The sequence below is a fragment of the Toxotes jaculatrix genome, chromosome 22 (assembly GCF_017976425.1).
Source record: "Toxotes jaculatrix isolate fToxJac2 chromosome 22, fToxJac2.pri, whole genome shotgun sequence".
NCBI lineage: Eukaryota > Metazoa > Chordata > Actinopteri > Toxotidae > Toxotes > Toxotes jaculatrix.
The window spans coordinates 14928240-14947971 of NC_054415.1; the positions used below are offsets into that span (position 1 = coordinate 14928240).

The 19732-nt window shown below is 43.2% G+C and overlaps 4 protein-coding genes across 6 annotated transcripts; 1 reads left to right on the forward strand and 3 right to left on the reverse strand.

Annotated features, from left to right (window-relative positions):
* Window positions 1-434: 434 nt before the first annotated feature.
* Window positions 435-5044, reverse strand: hspa14 (heat shock protein 14). The gene is made up of 14 exons (XM_041030207.1): window positions 4952-5044; window positions 4419-4499; window positions 4198-4280; window positions 3875-3923; window positions 3621-3726; window positions 3447-3537; window positions 3240-3344; window positions 2722-2883; window positions 2188-2343; window positions 1972-2074; window positions 1667-1882; window positions 1318-1482; window positions 689-756; window positions 435-610 (listed from the first exon to the last, which is right to left on the reverse strand). The coding sequence occupies exons 1-14, from the start codon at window positions 5006-5008 to the stop codon at window positions 532-534; spliced, it is 1521 nt and encodes a 506-aa protein (XP_040886141.1). The 5' UTR covers window positions 5009-5044; the 3' UTR covers window positions 435-531.
* A 551-nt stretch (window positions 5045-5595) lies between these two features.
* On the forward strand, window positions 5596-8276 carry cdnf (cerebral dopamine neurotrophic factor). Of its 2 annotated transcripts, none has more exons than XM_041030316.1 (4): window positions 5596-5677; window positions 6279-6406; window positions 6936-7077; window positions 7172-8276. In XM_041030316.1, the coding sequence occupies exons 1-4, from the start codon at window positions 5605-5607 to the stop codon at window positions 7342-7344; spliced, it is 516 nt and encodes a 171-aa protein (XP_040886250.1). In that variant the 5' UTR covers window positions 5596-5604; the 3' UTR covers window positions 7345-8276. The 2 variants fall into 2 exon arrangements, with proteins under 2 accessions (XP_040886250.1, XP_040886249.1); XM_041030315.1 differs by lacking the exon at window positions 5596-5677 and adding an exon at window positions 5692-5982 and having other exon boundaries at window positions 7172-8274.
* Window positions 8277-8426: 150 nt separating this feature from the next.
* irak3 (interleukin-1 receptor-associated kinase 3) lies at window positions 8427-14278 on the reverse strand. Of its 2 annotated transcripts, none has more exons than XM_041030592.1 (13): window positions 14118-14278; window positions 13324-13521; window positions 13057-13124; window positions 12907-12955; window positions 12649-12812; window positions 12415-12479; window positions 12211-12325; window positions 11162-11280; window positions 10797-10995; window positions 10635-10697; window positions 10292-10459; window positions 9808-10165; window positions 8427-9565 (listed from the first exon to the last, which is right to left on the reverse strand). In XM_041030592.1, the coding sequence occupies exons 1-13, from the start codon at window positions 14218-14220 to the stop codon at window positions 9450-9452; spliced, it is 1785 nt and encodes a 594-aa protein (XP_040886526.1). In that variant the 5' UTR covers window positions 14221-14278; the 3' UTR covers window positions 8427-9449. The 2 variants fall into 2 exon arrangements, with proteins under 2 accessions (XP_040886526.1, XP_040886525.1); XM_041030591.1 differs by having other exon boundaries at window positions 13318-13521.
* Window positions 14279-16075: 1797 nt separating this feature from the next.
* LOC121176229 (beta-2-microglobulin-like) lies at window positions 16076-19283 on the reverse strand. The gene is made up of 4 exons (XM_041030253.1): window positions 19075-19283; window positions 17798-18070; window positions 17524-17562; window positions 16076-17406 (listed from the first exon to the last, which is right to left on the reverse strand). Exons 1-3 carry the CDS (start codon window positions 19142-19144, stop codon window positions 17549-17551), a joined length of 357 nt encoding a protein of 118 aa, XP_040886187.1. The 5' UTR covers window positions 19145-19283; the 3' UTR covers window positions 16076-17406; window positions 17524-17548.
* Window positions 19284-19732: the final 449 nt, after the last annotated feature.

Sequence of the window (19732 nt, forward strand, 5' to 3'; positions counted from 1 at the left end):
ATACATATATAATTTTTTTAGTCATTTCTACAGGAGATACTTAGTGGAAATAGGAGGCTCCATACAAACACTGCTGCTGCAATACACAGCGTTTTTCAACCTGAGGTCATGACTGAAACAAATCACACGCGATGGCTCCTGCAGTGACTATATGGGGTCTTCTTTTCTGTCATCACTCTCCTTTTGCACTCACCATGAAGACTTGACGTGTGCAAAGACTCGCAGACCAGATACTTGAAGTGTACTTTTGAAATAAAGCAAATGTTTCATGAGCAGAAATGACTTTTTTTTTTTTTTGCATGCTACATGTTGTTGCATCACCACCACCACTTTAGCTGCAGCTGCATGAAAAGTCCCCACTGATAAGCAGCGTCATATAATATTTGATGAGAATATATATAAAAACCCAGACAGTAATAAATCTGAGCATATAATTGGTTTGATTATGTTTATTGAGTGAAAAATAGAAAAAGACATTGCACTGACACCGTGTACTGGCACCGTGGTCACTTGGACGGCAGGTCGGCGGCTTCACGATGAAACTGCTACGGTGACGGCCTCAGACCTCCCGGTGCTCTGCTCCGCACAGGAAACATGAACGGAGCCGTCCCTGCAACATACAGAAAAACAGTTACATACCAGCGGTCATGCGAGGAGGCACACGCACTGATGCTGGGAGGGTGGATACCTCTTCATGGTCACCACAGTGTCGATGCTGTGGTTCTCCTCTGTGGGCTGCAGGTCTCTCAAGATAATCTGTACATGACACACACACACAAGCAGATTAATGCTGAGGTTCAATTATTACTAATAAAGTCATCATTAATTCAGATAAGAGTGGATGTCTGCTGTCTGCTTGTTGTGAGATGCTTATGATACACAATGCTGCACCAGCGTCACATTATTAAACGTCTTATCATGACCGTTGCCTCCGTTCGTGCGTGGTGCGACTTGTGTGAGGTGTCTCTTCAGGTTTGTTGTATTCTTCCCGGGCTAATTTGTCGCTGCAGGGCTTCCAGCCTGACAATAATGTTACTGTACACTCCCTTTTTCTCTCTGTGCTATTACATCTGATGTGGGTCCAAATGTCAGTCTGTTGTTTTCCAACCAAGCCCTACTTCTTGTTAGAAAGGAAAAAAAAAAAAAAAAAGTCTACTGAAAAGTCTATGAAAATCTCATCTCTTCTTTTTATTGTTTAATAAAGTCAGTTCCATCTCTTCAACATCTCGTCTTCCTTACGGGGAGAAAAAAAAGGATGTTGACAAATGTATTCTGTCATAATTTCTAATGTTTTTGAAACAAAGCAGTTTTCTGTACCTTAGCTAGTTTTTCCGGCTGCTCCGTGACAAATCTCTGGTAAATCTCCAGACAGAGGGAGGACAGCTTCCCCCCTCCACTCAGGATGTGATGTCTGCGGGCAGGGAGGGGCGTGCCGGACGGGAGAAGAACAGTGAACACCTCAGATCCGGATTCATCCACCTCCTGCAGCACCCACACACAACCAAACCAGACAGAACAAATTAAAATGAATGTGTTAAAGTCTTTAGATCAGGCAGGATCGACTAATAAAATTAAAACGTTTATATTTAAACGCATGGAAAAGTGAAAGTAATTCGTATTCTCACTGCTGAATATTCAGTTGTGTGTTCTTAACTGATCAGTATACCTTCACAAGTATGTCAGTGGCAGAAACATCCACTGTGACCGACTCTTCCTCAGGGGCAAGGCTGTCTTTGCCGACCAGTAAACCCGCTTCCAGCGCCGCTCCCACGGCGATGACCTCATCAGGCGGCGCCGAGCTGAGAAGCTCCACATCGGGAAACATCTCACGAATCATCTGCTGGAGTCGAGGGATCCTGGCTGACCCACCGCAAAGCACCACCTGAAACACGCCGACACATCAAAGAATTAAAAAAAATAATAATAATAATAACAGTCACTCTCATTCAGACACTTCTGTAAATCTTGTACCTTGTTAATGTTGCTGGTGGAGAGTCCCGCCTCCTCCAGCAGGGGTCTGATTGGCTGGATGCTCTTGTTGAAGAGCGAGGAGCAGAGCAACTCAAATCGAGCTCTGAGGAAACACAACACTGAGATTATCGTGTTGGCAACAACAAGCGTTGGTAACAATTGTTGACAGTGGCCGACTGACCGATGCTAACATCTGTGCATTGTCCTGTGTTTTACCTCGAGACGTTGCATTCAAAGTCAATGCCGTCGTGCAGGGAGTCGACGAAGCAGTTGGCCGATCCCAGCGAGGACAGAGAGTGTTTGGCCATGTCTGCGCCGTTCATCAGCTTCAGCATCGCCCGAGCGTTACCGCTCACATCATGTTTAAAGGTGCTGCGTGAGAAACACAGAGAAATAACATGAGGAAGGAAAGACACTGTGTAGGAGCAGGTGTGTGTGAGACATCAGAAGGGATATGCGAGTGACACACACACACACACAAAACATGAACCAGCTCTCTGAGACTGGCTGCTCTGTAGGACAGGTGGTGTCACTATGGATCATACTTGATTAGCAGCAGAGGTGCATCATATGCTTTGCATGTAAAGACATGAGAGGCCTGTGTCATGAAGCAGGATTAGTTGGGCAGTTCATTTTAGATCCCAGGTCGAAGATGATTGGATTTAATAAGGGATTCAAAACTAGATTCAAATTTCATAAGATGCTATCTAACCCTAACCAATCATAAATACTACTTAACACAACAGCTACCGTTTGAACTCAGCGGCCAGGTGCTGGGCCAGGGCCTGGGTGAAGCTCTCTCCTCCGATGCTGTGGTCAGTGCGGGTGTTGAGAACCCGGAACATTCCTCCATTGACCTGCAGCACCGTCACGCTCAAGGACGTCCCGCCCAGCTTATACACCAGGACATGGCTGTCAACACAGAACAGATCAGTATGAGGGCAAACTGAAACCAGTTTGAGACGACTTTAGCTTTGTGACATGGGGCATTATCCTGCTGGAGGTAGCCATTAGAAGATGATGAACTGTGGCCATGAAAGGATGAACATGGTCAGCAACAATACTCAGACAGACTGAGGCATTCAGACCATGACTGATTGGTATTACAGCCCAAAGTGAGTCAGGAAAACATTCCCCACGCTATTCCATCATAACCACCAGCAGGTGGCAGTCTAGACCCATGTATTCATCATTTTGGAAAAAGGCTAACATCAGCAAATGAGGAAACAGGTCAACTCTTGACATGTAACGTGTTCCACAACACGCACCTCTTTCCAGAATAACAGTCCTGTCCGATGTTATAGGCCAACAGAGCAGCAGCAGGCTCATGGATCAGCCTCAGGACATGGAACCCTGCAGCCTCAGCTGCCTCCCTGCACAAAACAAACCCAGACTCTATCAAACACTGCAAATAGAACGATTTTCACTGTGTCACAACAAAGTAGTACAGACGAGCAGAGGGTAACGTGGCCTACCTCAGAGCACGCTTCTGAGCATGTGCAAACTCGAAAGGGACCGTGATCACTGCGTCCGTTACATCAGAGCCCAGAGCTGACTGAGCCGTTTCTGTCAGGATGCAAGTAATAACCAATAAAGTTACTGTTTACAACACGTGAATGTGTGTGTGTGTGTGTTTTCCACAAGCTTACCTTTCATTTTGTGGAAGACGAGTTTTGCAACATCCTCTGGAGCAACATACTCTGGGTGTTCTCCTGCTGTGATCTCATAATAAGGCTTCTGGTTTCTGTTCACCACCTGAACACAGCACACACTGCTCAGTCTGAGTATTCACTGCTTTACCTGTACAGTCAATCGCTGTGGGTTCATCCGGTGTTTTCAAAAATATAGCTAACAAACAAAACCGACACAGACAACACAACTGCGGATCTGCTCACAAACTCACCCGACACTTGGTCTCTGTTTTGTGCGTTTGTGTCTCTGGATCATCAAAGCTGGACATTGGGAGACAGAGAGAGAGAGAGAGAGAGAGAGAATCTACTCATTCAGTGATATCCTACACATCTGTACATCAATTAGCTGATTCTGTTGATTACAGGTCATTTATATGATGAATGGCCGCCTCCTCAAACATTCAAGCCAAGAGTCAGGCTACAAATTGTTCTGTAAATCTGCCTGCTGACATATTATTTTGATTTCAATATTCAACACGTTAAAAATTTGTTCCATAGCTTTATGATTAGCCAACACGACAGTGAAGTGTGTCACCTTCTCCCCAGCACTTGTTTCACTTTAACAACTGTGTTGGCAGCGTTGCGGACCCGTCCTTGTTTTGCTGCAATGCCTACAATCTGCAAAAGGTAAAAAAATCTGTCAATAAAGGGGCTGCTATAAGACAAAATCCAACATGTCAGCCTCTTTGTTTCTCTGTGAAAAAGCTATAGAGGCTTTACACAGCACATGACTGTCAATGATAAACTGTGAAGTACCTGCTCAGTGTCTCTGTAGGCCACCACAGCTGGAGTTACTCTGTCTCCTGCATCATTAGCCACCACATCTGCCCGTCCGTCCTAAACAACACACACACACATACACACCAAGGTGTCATCAATGATGAGACAGAGATGCATTTAAAATACAGTCTGTGTGCATGTGAGCAGCGCCCTGTGCTGCTGCTCTGGTTCAAATAGCACTGTAGCACACTGCACTATATTCATGACATTACGATAATGTAACAAGGAATCACTAAAGGAAAGCTTTGCTGTCAGTTCTGCTTTTTACAGTTTAAAGTGGGACTATTTTTCGTTAAGAGTGGACTGCGCAGCTGTACTGTGACGGACAGACCCATCACTCGTGAAATGACTTGATTCATTCTGTTGGTGTGGAGTTTGTTAGCAGCTACATCCCGCGCTGTTTCAGTGCCAATTTTGGATTTAAGATCAAACCTGTCACTGTATTAAATACCACAAGAAGAAGGTCGGCGTGTGAGAGTGTCTGTAGAGTCAAACTGTGCGACACTCACCTTAAATATCGCCACACAAGCGCAGGTATAACCGAAATGAACCCCAATAGCCGCCATGCTGAAAACTCTCAGCTAGAAGGGCTGGACCACGCGCACGTTAACCGGCTTCCGCTCACAGGAACGACTTCCGGTAGCATTTTTTTTTGTCAGAGTAAAAGCTTCTATGAACCAATCAAAGAAGTTACGAGCTTTTATTCTGATAGTGCATTATTATTTGTTAACGTACAGAACTGTAAAATAAACAAACAAACAAATGAATAAACGTTTTAAGCACTAGATTTTATTATTTTATATTATTATTCACTTTTTTATAGAAGGCAATGAGATAAATATAGGCCTATGTAGGACATGCAAAGGCACAAAATACATTTTCAAAAACACAACCTGCCCAAGGGTACAGGCAAAGAGGGAGAAAATAAATAGGGACGTGGGGATTTACAAAAAAAAGTTTTTCTTTCCAGACTTTTAAGCGTCGAAATGGTCTTAACTGTATGAAACATTATATAACATGTTCTGTGGGAAACATTAACGGGACTTTCCCTGTTCATGCCCCCTTCCTTAACCCCGCGGTGACGTGTGTCCCGGAGCCTCAGTCCGTGCTGCGGCGGCAGGCTGTTGGCCGGAGCTATTAATAACTAACCGCAAACTCTGCCATGTCGGTGCTGTCCCTTGCCATTCTCCTGTTGTTCAGGGGGTTTACTTTATCTGCCGCAGAGGACTGTGAAGGTTAGACAGCATGGTGTGATCAGAAGTGTGATCAGTCTGTGGTTTAGCAGTGTTACTCAATCAGGCATTTACTCCAAATGTCAATAATAAATCAGCCCTGCATGCCTGCGTCCGCACCACAAGCGGCCCTGCATGTGCTGACGAAGTCGGGCTGAAACCTCACAAATGACTTTTGCGAAGTTATTTTACAGGGATCTGAGTCAGAATACAGGTAGGACTTTGTTAGGAGATGAATGTAAAAATTACAGACATGGCTCACAGGATACAGCTCCTGAGGTTTTCCTGTATTGAAGGCAAACAAAATTGTAAGTAAAGGAAGGGAACACACAATTTCTAAAAATATCAAGAGACAGTTTTTGAATGAATGTGAGCAGGTGTCAGGACACTCAACTGATTTGATCTAATTCACATGTGGGTGGGTGGGCCACAAAGCACCCACAGAGACTATCCTCTTTGAGTCAAAATAACATGTATGTCTTCATGCAGTGTACACACAGGAAAACACAACCTCAGTTTACTGTAACAGGTGTGTTTCACACACTGATAAATGTGTCAGATGCATACTGTATATGTATAACGAAGTGGGGAAACTGGTGTGCAGTGTGTGTGAGCTTTCTCCACAGACTGTATGGCATCGTGAACTCAGCCCACACGGAACTCACTCCTGCCCTGGTGGAGGAAGAGCTGGTCCGGGCCTGCGCTGATGCCCAGGGGAAGGAGGCAAGGCTGGTGAGAGCATCGCCGCAACAAAGAAAATAACATTTATGGATATTTTATGAGAAAAAAATCTATTTAAAAACTTGAAATCCAATTAAATTATTATATTTCAGGCTTAAAAACTTGTATTTGACCTTCAAGACACATTTCTTTTTACCTTGGTTGAAGTTAGGGAGAGATCGGGCTAAACTAAAACACCCTGTTATTCAAATGGTTCATAGTTATTTTTGTTTTGATAAACACTTAAGATTACTACTGTTGCCTTTTCCTTATTACACCTACAAATAGGAGAGATAAGAATATTTAATGTTTAAATGTATTTATTCATAATCTGGGATGTGAAAACATCAGATTTCCACGAAGTCTGCCACATCTGATGATGATACAGTGGAGTGTATCAGAGCATCTAACAGAAACTAGTCATGTTGCCCTGCCCTGCTTCACTGACCCCGCTTTGTGCTGCAACCTATTTCATCACCTGTCTCTTTTTGTAGTTTGGTGTATCTGCAGATTTGACCAATACGTTTATGTGCTGTCCTAGTGTTACTACCTCGGAGCCAGCAGTGATGCAGCAACACGCGTCACAGCATCAGTGGCTCGACCTCTGGCCTCCCATGTCCCCGTTGAGAAGATCTGTCAGCGCCTCAGTAGCACAGACACGCAGATCTGCGAGCTTAGATACGGTAAAGTGTGTTCAAAGACGAACCGTTCCTTTGTGCATCTATGTGTGCAGACGCAGAACAAAACCTGTGTCCCGTGTCGTGTGTTTGTCTGCAGAGCCTCAGCTGAGGGATCTGAGCAGCGACGGGCTCAAAAAGCTGAGAGTTTTGGAGCTGAGGAACATTCTAGCCTCGTGGGGAGAAGAGTGTCGAGGCTGCCTGGAGAAACACGAGTTTGTCAGCCTCATCCAGGAGAAAGCACCGCTGCACACTCACAACATGGAACTGTGAATAGTAATTAGCGTCTCCTCCACCCACCCTTCCAACATTGCTGCCAACTGAGACAGGAAGATGACAAACGCTCCTCTTATGATGACGCCAACACGGCTCTTTATATTGATGCAGTTCTCTGGCAGGAACCAATCAGCTGTTTATAGAAGCATATCCTTCTTATGATGAATGTAGTCAATAGTGTCATGTTTGAATGTAATGTTTGAAGTGTCCCAGTGTAAGAAAATGAACAGAGAATCCACAACACATGTGTGTAATCTTCAATTTCCTGTTTCACTTACTAGTTTTAGTTAGTTTTTAGTTTTACTTTTGTTGTTGTTGTTGTTGTTGAGCTTTCGTATCTCACCACATCACTTAATCAGCAGTTGTCACTATTGTTCCCTCTTGAGAACTGAACTGCGGTCACATGATAACATGTGGTTGTATGTGGGTGTGACGCTGTAATTGCATCCTGTGCTGTATTTTCTTTTATTGAGACACTTCTTCTTGTACTTGACTCACTAATTTCAGTTTCAAAATTTGATTTAAAAGAAACGCTGTTGGCCCCAAAGAAATGTTTTCAAATGTGTTGTCAGTACTAGTTAGAGCAAACAGCTGACTCTGACATGCTCATTTTAATTTTCTCAGACTATGATTTCATCAGTGTGTTGGTCACAACACGCAATTCGAGATACAAACTTCCTGTTGGGCTTGATCTCTCACTCATGATAACATGGGGTCATTACTTGCAGCATAATTCACTATCGGTGTCCCCTCAAGTCATCAGATCAGTTTCTGCTCACATCTGCACACATCACTCAGGATGTAATCCATCACTACTGTTGTCTAATTGTACAAGAATGTGGAAACACTGCAGATCACAATAACACCAGTTACCAGCGCAACAGCACAGATAAAATTAAGATGAATTAAGATGAATAATTCTATTGCCCCAGTGCATGCTGGGAAGCCATCAGATACCGCTACTGTCCTTTCATGAGCACTTTTCCTTGAACTACACGGAAAACGTCAAGCAAAGATGTGAAGGAGAATTCAAACGGACTTAGGAAAACATAAAAGTGGTGCTAAGACTGAACTTACACTTGTCTTTAAAAAATTAAAAAAAAATTAAAATACTTTATTTATAACACATGGAAGATCAGTACAGAGACAAACTCAGTTCTTTCAGCCTTCGATTCAAGTACAGTTTCCTGTCCAAAACAGAATTACACCTCCTGAGAAAGGAAGCTTTCAGTTTATATGCAGGGTACATCTAACCATCAGCTACAGACAGGAAGTAACAACAAAACAGATAATGTGGGGAGAAAAAAAAAAAAAGGAAAATACATGTAGAGAAAGTTAAGCAATTAAAATAATAATTAAATAAAAACAATGAACTTAAATTATTATATTCAGACAAAAAGTATATAGGGTTTTTACATTATTTACATATTTGATAAGACGTTCTGATTGGATAGATGCAGGTTTAGATTTGGAACTCAACCAATCACGTGAGGATTTCAGGAAGCGCTGGATCGCGTCACAAGCATGAAGAGAATTAAACCAACTCTTATCTTTAGTAACCTTCCTCACCACTACAGGCTTTTTGACTGCAACCCACACATCTGCTGTGGGCAGCTTGGTAATCTGGTTTAGCTTTTTCTCTTAAAAAACAACTGCAAAGCCAAATGCACTGGAAAAAAAACACATACTCTCATTTTAGGTCATTAAAATAAAATAAAAACCAAAAACTTCTTCTTGATGAAAACACAAGGGGAGCAGATAGTATTTAAGGTATTTAAATAAGATTTACACCACGTGGATGTTGTTATTTACAAGTCATTTAATGCAAATCAACCTGCTGGTATTCTAATAACACCAATTCTAATAGTAATAATAACACAGGGCAGTTACTTCCACTGCTACACTTTGACATTAATGTGCTCTGAGGTGTCTAAGTTAGTTTGTGTTGTTTAAAGTCATGCTATCTTTTAAGTTTTAGTAATTACCATCTGAATGAGAACATTTTCAGGTGTCACACTGTGATACCGTAGCTTACAGGGATGCAACAGACAACACATCGGTCCAGAGAGCTGTTGTCGGGACTGTTGAAGGGACTCTGGTCTCTACTGCAGTCCTGTCTCAGAGAACAGTTCCTCTGTGCGGATCAACCCTCCGTTATAAAGACTCAGTTTGTTCCTCAGTCTCTGCTTGGCTGCGTTTTCCACCACACCGAAGTCGGCTGAAACACACACACAAAACAACAACAACATAACAACAGATTTGTTTTATTAGGCTGACACACACTCAGCGTATTCCACGTGTAATAAATATATATAAGTGATCGCACTGATTGATTTTTATTTGAGGATGTTTTAGATGACGTCTGTTTCCTCAGATGAAGCGACATCTAGGAATCACCTGGAAGTTTTAGATGATGGAATGTGACCATATGCAGGAGCTGAGTGTCTTAAAGAGACTTACTCTGAGGACTCTCCGCGTGGTCGGAGGTGAACCCGTTAGCCCTGCAGTCCTCACAGGCCAGACCGCCCGTCTCAGCCGGGCAGCTGCACTGCACAGGCCAGCTGCTGTACAGGTCTACTGCCGCTTCGCCTTGAGCGCCCACAGCGTCACTCAGGTGCGTCACCTCTGACTGGCTGTATTCACAGGGCTCCGCCTGCGTCGGAGAGACAGGTGGGCTGCGCTGCTCTTCGTGCTCCACGGGTATGGAGGACGAGGGAAGCCGCTGGGCACTAACAGGGGCTCCATCGTCCAGGCTGCGGGGCTGGTCGGCAGGCGGGCATCTCGGTGGAGGAAGCAGCTGGCTCAGCGCCAGGAGCACCTGAAGACAGTTGAGATTTAGAGGATTTATTATATCCACAGGTACTTCAATCCAGCAATCCTCCAGCAGCAGGATAATAATAATAGATAATGTCTTAAAAGTCAAGAATGAACTGTTAACGCTCACGTTCTCCATGCTTGGTCTTTGGCGGTGGCGGCTTGCAGTGCAGTCCAAGGACAGAGACAGCAGACTGAGGGCCATGGCAGTCGGCCACTGATCGGCCGTCTTGTCCAAAAACTGCAGACAAGAGTCCACGCCACCGCTGTCCTCCACCTTAGTGACGAGCAGATCTCTCTGAAGGAGGGAAGGGAGAGACAGAGCGCGCATGTGGTTTATGAGTACAACACATCACGAGGCGCTAATTCTTTATTTATATCCTACACAATGCAACTACAGATTGTAAATGCATTCCTATTTTTCTGGTAAACTCTGTGTAAAACCTGAACACACAGCTTCAGTGTTGACTCACCAGCAGTGTTTGTTTAGGTGCATCTTCTATAACCTTCCGTCCTGTTACTGTTTCCATTATGACCTGAGAGTAAGTAAACTCAAATTAATTCATTAATGACTTCTTCTACTAAAAAACAATGTAAAGTAGTTAAAGCTACGCCCATGAGCTTGTCACAATCACCATTCCAAAGCTGTAAACGTCCAGGCTGAAGGAAAGCTTGCCATCTCGGATGTACTCCTCAGGGAGGTATCCCAGGTTGCTGTGGGAACTCGTATCAAGAGTGATGGTACAGGACTGATTGGTTGAATGAGGACGAAGACGAGCCAACCCGAAGTCGGACAGCTTGGGTTGGAGGGCGTCATCCAAGAGTATGTTAGAACTGTGGCGGGGGAAGACAGACAGACAGACACCGTGTCAGCTTTGTAGGTTGAAGTTGTCATCAGTTGGTTTCTTTCAGGACTGGAGCAGGGGTGGGTTTGTAAAACCGGAACTGTGCTTGGGAGTCAGTGAAGTGAGTGTGTGTGTGTGTGTGTAGACACTCGTACCTGGAGATGTTGCCACAGATGACAGGGCAGGGCTGGGTGGTATGCAGGTGATGCAGAGCCTTTGCGATTCCCTTGATGATGGCGAGGCGCTCTTGCCAAGTCAGAGGTTGCTGTCTGTCCTGTGCGGCGACAACATACCACTTTAGATTTAACACAAAAACATGCTTTCAAAACCAGCTTGGCTTGGATGTAAAGGCCTCCACAGACCACTGAGTACGCATGACATAAGGACCAGGTTTCCATCCACTGTGGATGCATGTGGCGCAGAGATCAGTGAAGCGAATGAGGACAACAACGTAAACAGACGACCTACACAGGAGCTGAGAAACCTGTGGGTGAGTTTGTGATGACTTGCTCAAAAACCCTAATAGGAAAGATTTCTATGTATAAATGATCATGTGTCTTTTAGAGGACATTCTGTGCTTTCTGTTGAGGCCACAATGGGAAAAAAAAAATGTTTCTAATTGCGTCTATAGGTTAAATTCATGAACTGAAACCAACTTACAAGGTAAGTGCCCCGTTGGCGAGAAGAGCACCAGCCCGCACTGATCCTCCACTCTCTGCTCTGAGTGGAGCAGCCACAGGAAGCAGGTGGGCCTCCTCTGGTTTCAGGTAAAGCCTACATCCTCTAATTATAGACATTTAACTGACAAGCAAGGACGTCATACGTCCTCCGAGCAAGTGTGGTTTACTGAGACACAACAAACTCACGTATACTTGTGCATAAATCCACAGACAGCTGTCCTCTCCTCCTCAGTGTCAGTCTGCACTAAGGCCAGAAGTGACAGCGTTTTACGTGGACAGTTCTTCATCATTGTAAATTCGTTCCCTTTTTGTTCTTATCTGTCGACGACGTTCCACAAAGTGAGACAAAACCACTGCCCGCTTGTGTACCACAAGCTCACTTCCTGTTCCTCTGATACTTGAAGTTCTGCCTAGAAACCGTTTTGCGAGTCGCAAAACAAAAACTCACCTCACAGTCACCACATACTGGAAAAACAGCAGGATGAACAACAACAACAAGAGATGTGGATAAAGTATAAATCTACCTGATGGTGTAGTCTGCGGAAAAGCGATCCACTGGGGAGGTAAGGATAGACCAGACAGTAGTGGCCCTCATCAGAGAAACAGCCCGATAAGGGTAAGATATTCGGGTGCTGATACCTGTAACACATCACCACGCTGAATACAATGAACCCGCTCTATCCGATAAACAGAGAAAGGCGTTTTTGAGTGTGAGGGTTGACCCTTACAAATGATGGATTTCCATTTCTTTCCTGAAGATCTCCCACAGCTTCCTCCAGGACACCTTATTAGTCTGGAGAAAGACGGATAAGGGATAAACTCCAATTAGCCTTGCACTCAAACTCAAACTTTCAATGTATTTTGAAATTTACAAATTTCCACCTGAAGTTGTTAAACAGGAAAAATGGTGTATTTTCCCAAGATGCCACACTGCTCCTTTCAGAATCAACAATCAATCAAACCTGTTTAAAAAGCTTCACTGCAAATGTTCCACTTCCAATCTGTGCTCTGTAGACATTGGAAAAGTGGCCCTCGGCAATTCTCAGCTCATGATGAAAGTTTCTGGTTCCCTCTATGATGTCCTGGAGAGTGATCACATGTGACTGGTTCTCTCTGGCAGACTTCACTGGAATACACGCACACACACACACACACGCACGCTCAAAATCACATTTTGACAAGCCACGGACGGCACTCATTTTAATGTTCACTGTACTTACCAGGACTTGAAGCTTGACTCGAGGAGCCAGACTCTGGTTGGAGGGATTCCTGATCACAGACATGACGCACAGACACGATATAATGGTCAAGAAGGCCACTTCCTGTCTGAAGACTAAACAACAGGACTAAACACATTCAAATAATTCTACCTTCGCTTTAGCTGCTGACGTCTGCCCCGTGGACTCTGGGAGCTGGTTGGCAGAGGGCGAAGGTGATTCTGAAATAAAAAACATTCCCTAAATATTAAATCAGAGTTTTATATCTGAGGGTCAACTGGTTCAGTGTGGTTTGCTTACATCAGACATGCACCACAAACAGGAACCACGACAGGGGCTCATGTGCGATATAACTTCCCTCCAACACTTCCATACAGACCGGACACAAAAGCCAGAGAAGATCACTACACTTACCCTTACCTGCTGGTAACTGACACTGACTGTGGAAGAGCTGCAGGGCCCTGTGGTGGCCCATGTCCTGCAGCACCTTGAGCAGGTCCTGCACTCTTGGATTCTGCTGGGCCCAGGACCACAGCAGCTCCCTGGTGGGGCTCCGACCTGCTGCCTCCGTGCGCTCCAACATGCGAACTTCTAACAGGCTGGGGACGACTCGGACAGCTGGGGACAAGGAGGAGACGGATATCACATTATACTTAGTGTCACATTAAAATAAGAACATGTATTCATTCATTCCTTTACCCACATGTATGTACACCTGGGCATACATTCACTGGTTCATATGGATGACTTGAAGCTGCTTCTACATTCTTACTAACCAACAAAGAAAGCAATCATTTTATTATTACATGCAACATAGAAAATCAAGCAGATGTCAAACTTCTTTAATAACTAAATCATACATAATATTTTATAATTTATCAGTTTCAATGAACTGTCTGCAGTTAACAGGTCTTATTCTAAGATTTTTAAAGTGTGCTATTACACTATTGCTATTTTAGGAGATGTTACAGTATCTGTTTTGTTAACAAAAGCCTCACTAGTCAGTTCCATTCAACCTGATTTGATGGTTTTTAAGTAATCTGACTGAGATCTTTCTTTAAAAGCCCCAAAGATTTCAGACAGAGACAGCCTCCTGTTATCACAGTCAACACTTTGAAAGTTGGACCTCTTCCTCCCATCATCCGGCTTCTCAGCCCGCAGAGGGGCCGCTTTGTGCGGCTGCGATCTCCGCGACAATAACGGCGGTTGCTCACCTAGTCCCCGCCACCCGAGGCTGTCATCTCCGGTGTCCATGATCTTACAGAACTTCTCGACGACGAGCGGAGGGACATCGTAAAGGAAGGTGGAGGAATCCATCACAGCACAGCCGCTCTCACAGAAGGACGCGGGTCCAACTACAGATCCGCTGCACTAGAGTTGCTCAAGTACGGAAACTCCCTCCGCTGCGCTCGCGCAGCCGAAGTTACGTTACGACCTATGAAGTCACTGATTGGTGAGTCAACAGAAGAGACTCACAATTTCAACATACAACAATCTTTCAACTCACAATGAGGGGAAAAAAACCCGAGTTACAGTGATTTCAACAGCAAAACACAACACTTTCACCAAACACAACAACAAAACAGGAAACACACTATTTCAAACTTTGTGAGCCACCTGATGCTCTGACACGCCACAGGTGTATGAGGTGTATGTACTACAGAGCCAGCTGTAGACTGATGAGACACTGAAATCATACGAGGGCGTTTCAGTCAAGGACATTCACAAGGTGTCAGTCAAGGCCTCATCATCACCCACAATGATGATGAAGCCAACTACAGAAGTAAGGTGAGCCAAATGATCCAGTGATGAAGAGACAACAATCTCTTGCTCAATGTTGGGGGGAAAACCAGGAGAAGACCTCTGCAGCATCTCCCACTGCCCGTCAACAGTGCTGCTGTGGAGAGGGTGAGCAGCACCAAAGGTTCCTGAGGGTGCACATCTCTGAGGACCTGTCCCATCACTCCAATCACTCGGCGAGAGAGAGACAGCATTTAGATTTTTCTCTATGTCCTGCACATATAGTGAAGTGACAATAAAAATCTTTGGTAACATGTCAAAATGCTTGAACCCTTGATAATATACTTGAAAGAAGCAGGACTGGTCCGTGTTATCAGAGCTGTGTGGACCACACCAGCTGTTTGGACACAGATCTATGTGGATGACTGAAGTAAAATATTGACTCTGAGTTAAAAGCGAAGACGGAAGTGCGGATGCTTGGTGAACTGAATCCATGCGGAACCCAGACTCGTTACAGATTTATGAGGTGCACCTGCAGCACTCTCTCATTTTATGGTGCTGCTCATGGAGGCCAGGAAACACAGTGTCAACACAGGCAGGAGTCTGGGTGACAAAAAGACAAATCCTGTAGCAGTAATTGTTGTGGTGTGTTTGTGGCTTCACAAGGTTGGCCAGAAAAAAAAAAACCCCACACCTGTTTGCATCCCTAAAACCTGTGATCCAGGTGCTGCACCATCTTGTTACCAGGACAATAAGCTGTTTAAAAAATATGCTTCTTCATGAGTGTGTCTGCATTCACTTGTGTTAACAGTGAGACAGCAGCACCATCAGGAGGACAACTGGAAAAACAGCTTCACTCATGGTCACGAACATCCAGTGAAAAAATAATAGTGGTGCGTGGTGACAACAGTGACATCAGCTGTGTGTGTCTGGTTTCTGTGGCAGAGGCAGAATAATGTGAGAGTGCTGCAGGTGCATCTCATAAATAAGTAACGAGTCTCCAGTTTGGGTTCTGCATGGATTCAGTTGACCAAGCATCAGTGCTACTGTATCCCCTTCTACTTCCTTTCAAACTCAGTTTAAAATTTGCTTCTATTTATGTCACTTGTTTTCATATACTGAAGTGAGCCTGCTAACCAATCACTGAAGCAATTTGTGGCTTTGAGTTGACCCAGAATTTCCCTTCTTTAAATTTAAATGAAAACCTGAGAGATCGAGAGCTGAAAAAGAAATACATCCCAAAGTTTATCTGAAACCAGTATGAGGCTTCAGAGTTCAAATAATTACCTGTCTTTGTGTCCCCAAATGGTCTTACTCAGACAGATGAAAACAGACAGATTTGGATTGTGTCCTCCATTGAAAATGTGACGAGAAGACATAAAAACTGGACTTTGTCCTCTGATGAGAACAAACAGACAAGCACACTGTCAAGTTTATTTCCAAATAAATTTAATCTGAAGAGCCATAAACAATGTAATCACAGAAAATCAATGTAAAAATAAGTTTACAGTCGATATGAGCTGGACAGGTGCTGTCAGGCACAAATCTACATGTATACAGCAAACCAGAAAAAAAAAAACAAAGGTAAGTGCTGTAGCTTAGAATCACTCTGTACAATAAATCCCCACTAAAAAAAATCATAAACTTAACCCTCTCCTTCTATTTAATGAGCTAATCTGTGCACAGTGAAAGTTAAAGAACTATTTAGTTTCCTTTTATGTGAATTATAACTCATGAGAAGAGGTAAGATTAAGAATCAGAGTATGCAAACGTTTATATTTCAAATCATCACCGAAACCCCCCCCCCCCCCAAAAAACCCCAAAACAAAAGGTAAAGCTCCACAAAGCAATATTTTTCATATGAATATTAAATCCAATGACTCCTCAGAGCGGTAAAATTTGTACTCAGCTGACAGGACACTTCCTGCGAGCCATGAGCCACTGTATCTGACAGCAGGTGCTAAAAATCCATCATTTAAAGTAACTGAAATTCTAATTTAATATTTTGTTTGGAGAATTAATTAATTAAGAGCAGGCCCTCATACATTTACATGATTTTATTGGTGATCACTTACCCTGTACCTTATATACTCAGAACTTGTTGCACACTGTGGCTCAGTGTTTCATTACTAATCATTGCACTTGTTTTTTTGTAATACTGCCATGTTGTTGACATGACTACGTTGAGCTGTCTGTCACAGTAAATGTCATATCCACGGATGTCCACATTATTAGGTGTCGGCCATTAGGACTTAATATCACAATGATAGAGCAGGTCTGTGTTAAATAAACTGGATACAGGGTGGCACACTCAGTTTTGCCGTAACAAAGAAATCTACTGCAACCCAGAAAACATTTTCTTCATACATGGACTAAATATTCATAGTTAAAAATCCTTTTTTTGCCAGGACACAAAACGACTAGTGTGAACGCATTTACCACAGGTCAAATAATACAGGGAGAGAAAACTGGGTGAGGAGCATCAATTAGTAATTCATTGTGTTTATTTATTTTTTCCTAGTTTTCATTATGAAACATATCATCTTGTAATTTAAGGCTTGTTGTTTTGGAGTGTTGCTGCCTTTTTCACAGCAAACTAATGAGGCTCCACTGCCATTTGGACTTTCTGATCCAGAAAAAGCCAGCTGGGTTTTTAAGGGCCGTCTTTCCTCTCATTTTCTGATGCTCAAACTTTCGCGAGTAAACCCAGCGAGTATAGACAAAATGTTCCAATCTTCTTCACCTTCTTGAGACTGAGCAGACCTGCGGTTATCAAACAAAGGATTAAAAAAACAAGCATGTGGTCATTTGTACAGTTGCTGCACAGATTACGTGTTTACTGAGCTGAGAAATGACACTGACAGTGAAGAGGCTACATACCTGGAGCAAAGGTGGAGCATAGGAATTACACATCTGCTTCTGTAGAGGGGGAAAAAAACCATCAGGTCAGTTTAGATAAATTAGAAACTACACAAAACACAAAGTGCATGAGATTCACAGAAGTGTAAAACAGATAAAAGTCCAAAAGAAGCAATAGTCACAAGAGAAATGCTGCCTACTGCTCAGTGCCTGGGTAGGTTAAGTAATGCAGCTGAGTAATGTACTGCATGTTATATAGAGTAGTAACATGTACAGACAGAGAACAGACACTTACCCCAGTTGTATGTCTTGGACTTTCCCATGTGAGTCACTCTGCAAGAAAACAGCTCTCCTTTCTGTGGAGTGAAGGGTACGTGTTTGGTCAGGTGGTAGTACCAGGTCTCCTCGAAGGCCAGGTCGGTCTGCTTGGCGCCAGGTATTTCCCCTCCGTTCTTGAGCAGCTCAATGCGGATTTCCGGGGGGTGGAAGCCGCTCGCATGGCAGATGAAAACGTTGGGCTTATCGAACTGTCCCGGGTTACGGCTGTACACCTGAACCTTGGGTGGATCTGCAAAAAAAAAAAAAAGTATAGTACAGTATTATCACCCTGACTGGTCATACTGTAGCCAGCTGTATCATATTTGCTCCACGAGTTTCTCAGGCCTCTACATCATCAACATGATCAGTACTTTCCTGTTGTACACAACCTGACACACGTCTTCCTCCCTCTGATGGATTGTCTGTGCACTGCACGCAGGTGTCGTGACCAGGTAATGACTCACTAGTTTACAGCAGGTAGATCTTTGCTAGTTCCAGTGAGAATATAATTTATAATTTTGCTACTAATTTTTCATTATTGTATTGAACTCATGATTACTCAATATTTATATTGAGACAAAATATTATATTTGTTATAGTAGAATTGTGTTAAAAAATTATATAACACATCTCAGTTGTTATTCAATCATGATTAGAATCAGAAAAACTTAATGGCACCAGTGCACCATAAATAAGGCCTTTGTGGTTATTTACTGACCATAATATTGTTTATTTTAGAAACAAAAGCAAGTATAGTTTGATTGTGAAACTTTTCAATTAGTTTCGTTCTTTATTTGTTCAAACGGGAAACTTTTTCAATCTTTTCAGCAAAATAAATAAACACATTTTTGAACAAACAAATAAAGAACAAAACTGAAAATGCGGTGAAAAATAGTTTGTTAAGGAATAACAATAATAATAATGACATTTACTGACTGTTATTTGGTGTGTCAGGCTTCAGCAGAGGGTTAGATATGTAACGTTGTCCTCTCAGCCTGTCAATGCTCTGTTGTTTATCAGATGAAGATGAAACTGCGGCCTCGAAAACATTAACTTTACCAGATGTTTAGCTCATAACTGAGACCTTTACCCACAGAGGAAGTGTTCCTTTATTTATTTCTTAATATTTTGTATTGAATATGGCGATAAACTGAAGTCTAAGAGCCTTAGAGGCCGAGGCCTACCTGTCATTTCAGGGCCTTACATTTTTTGGTAAATATATTGGTACGCATACGCGGACAGTAGTTTACTTACGTTCTGTGGTCCGTGAAGGCTCCGGGAGGCAGAGCAGACCCACCAGAACAGTGCAGATAAAGGCCTTCATGACTTCACCTTCAGACGGTCAAAAACGTTTCCGAAATTTGTTCAAATAAAAGAGACGATAAATTCGCCTCGCGATGCAAAATGAAAGTAAAAACTGTCTTGTATGAGGGAGCGCTTCCTCGTTGGCGACGGGAGGTTTTGGGGGCGGTGTTTAAACCCCACAGTGTTGAGTCTTTGCTAACTCCGCCCGCCAGAAGGAGTTTCGGCTAACCTTACTTCGCGAGGCTGTTTGTCCACTAATTCCCCCAATAGAAAAATCGAAAGTGTCTGTTGCTAGGTAGAAATCAGTCCGACATGTTCCTCATTGTGGCGCAGTTTAGATTACATCGACTCCATGTTTATTTGAGTTCCCTGTTAATTTTAAGAGCCTACCCCCTAATTTCTGTACTTTATCCGTACTTTCTGATTGTTCTCTCACACACTGACCATGTACTTTATACTTTATAATTTAAAAAGAAAAGTTACTTTACATAAATAGTTGTAATGATAAATGTATCAGTCATGGTATTGAGGAAGGAAGTTCACCAACAAAAAACGCTGACAAACATCTGACTTCTGTTGTTATTTCAATCACCTGATCTCCAGAGAG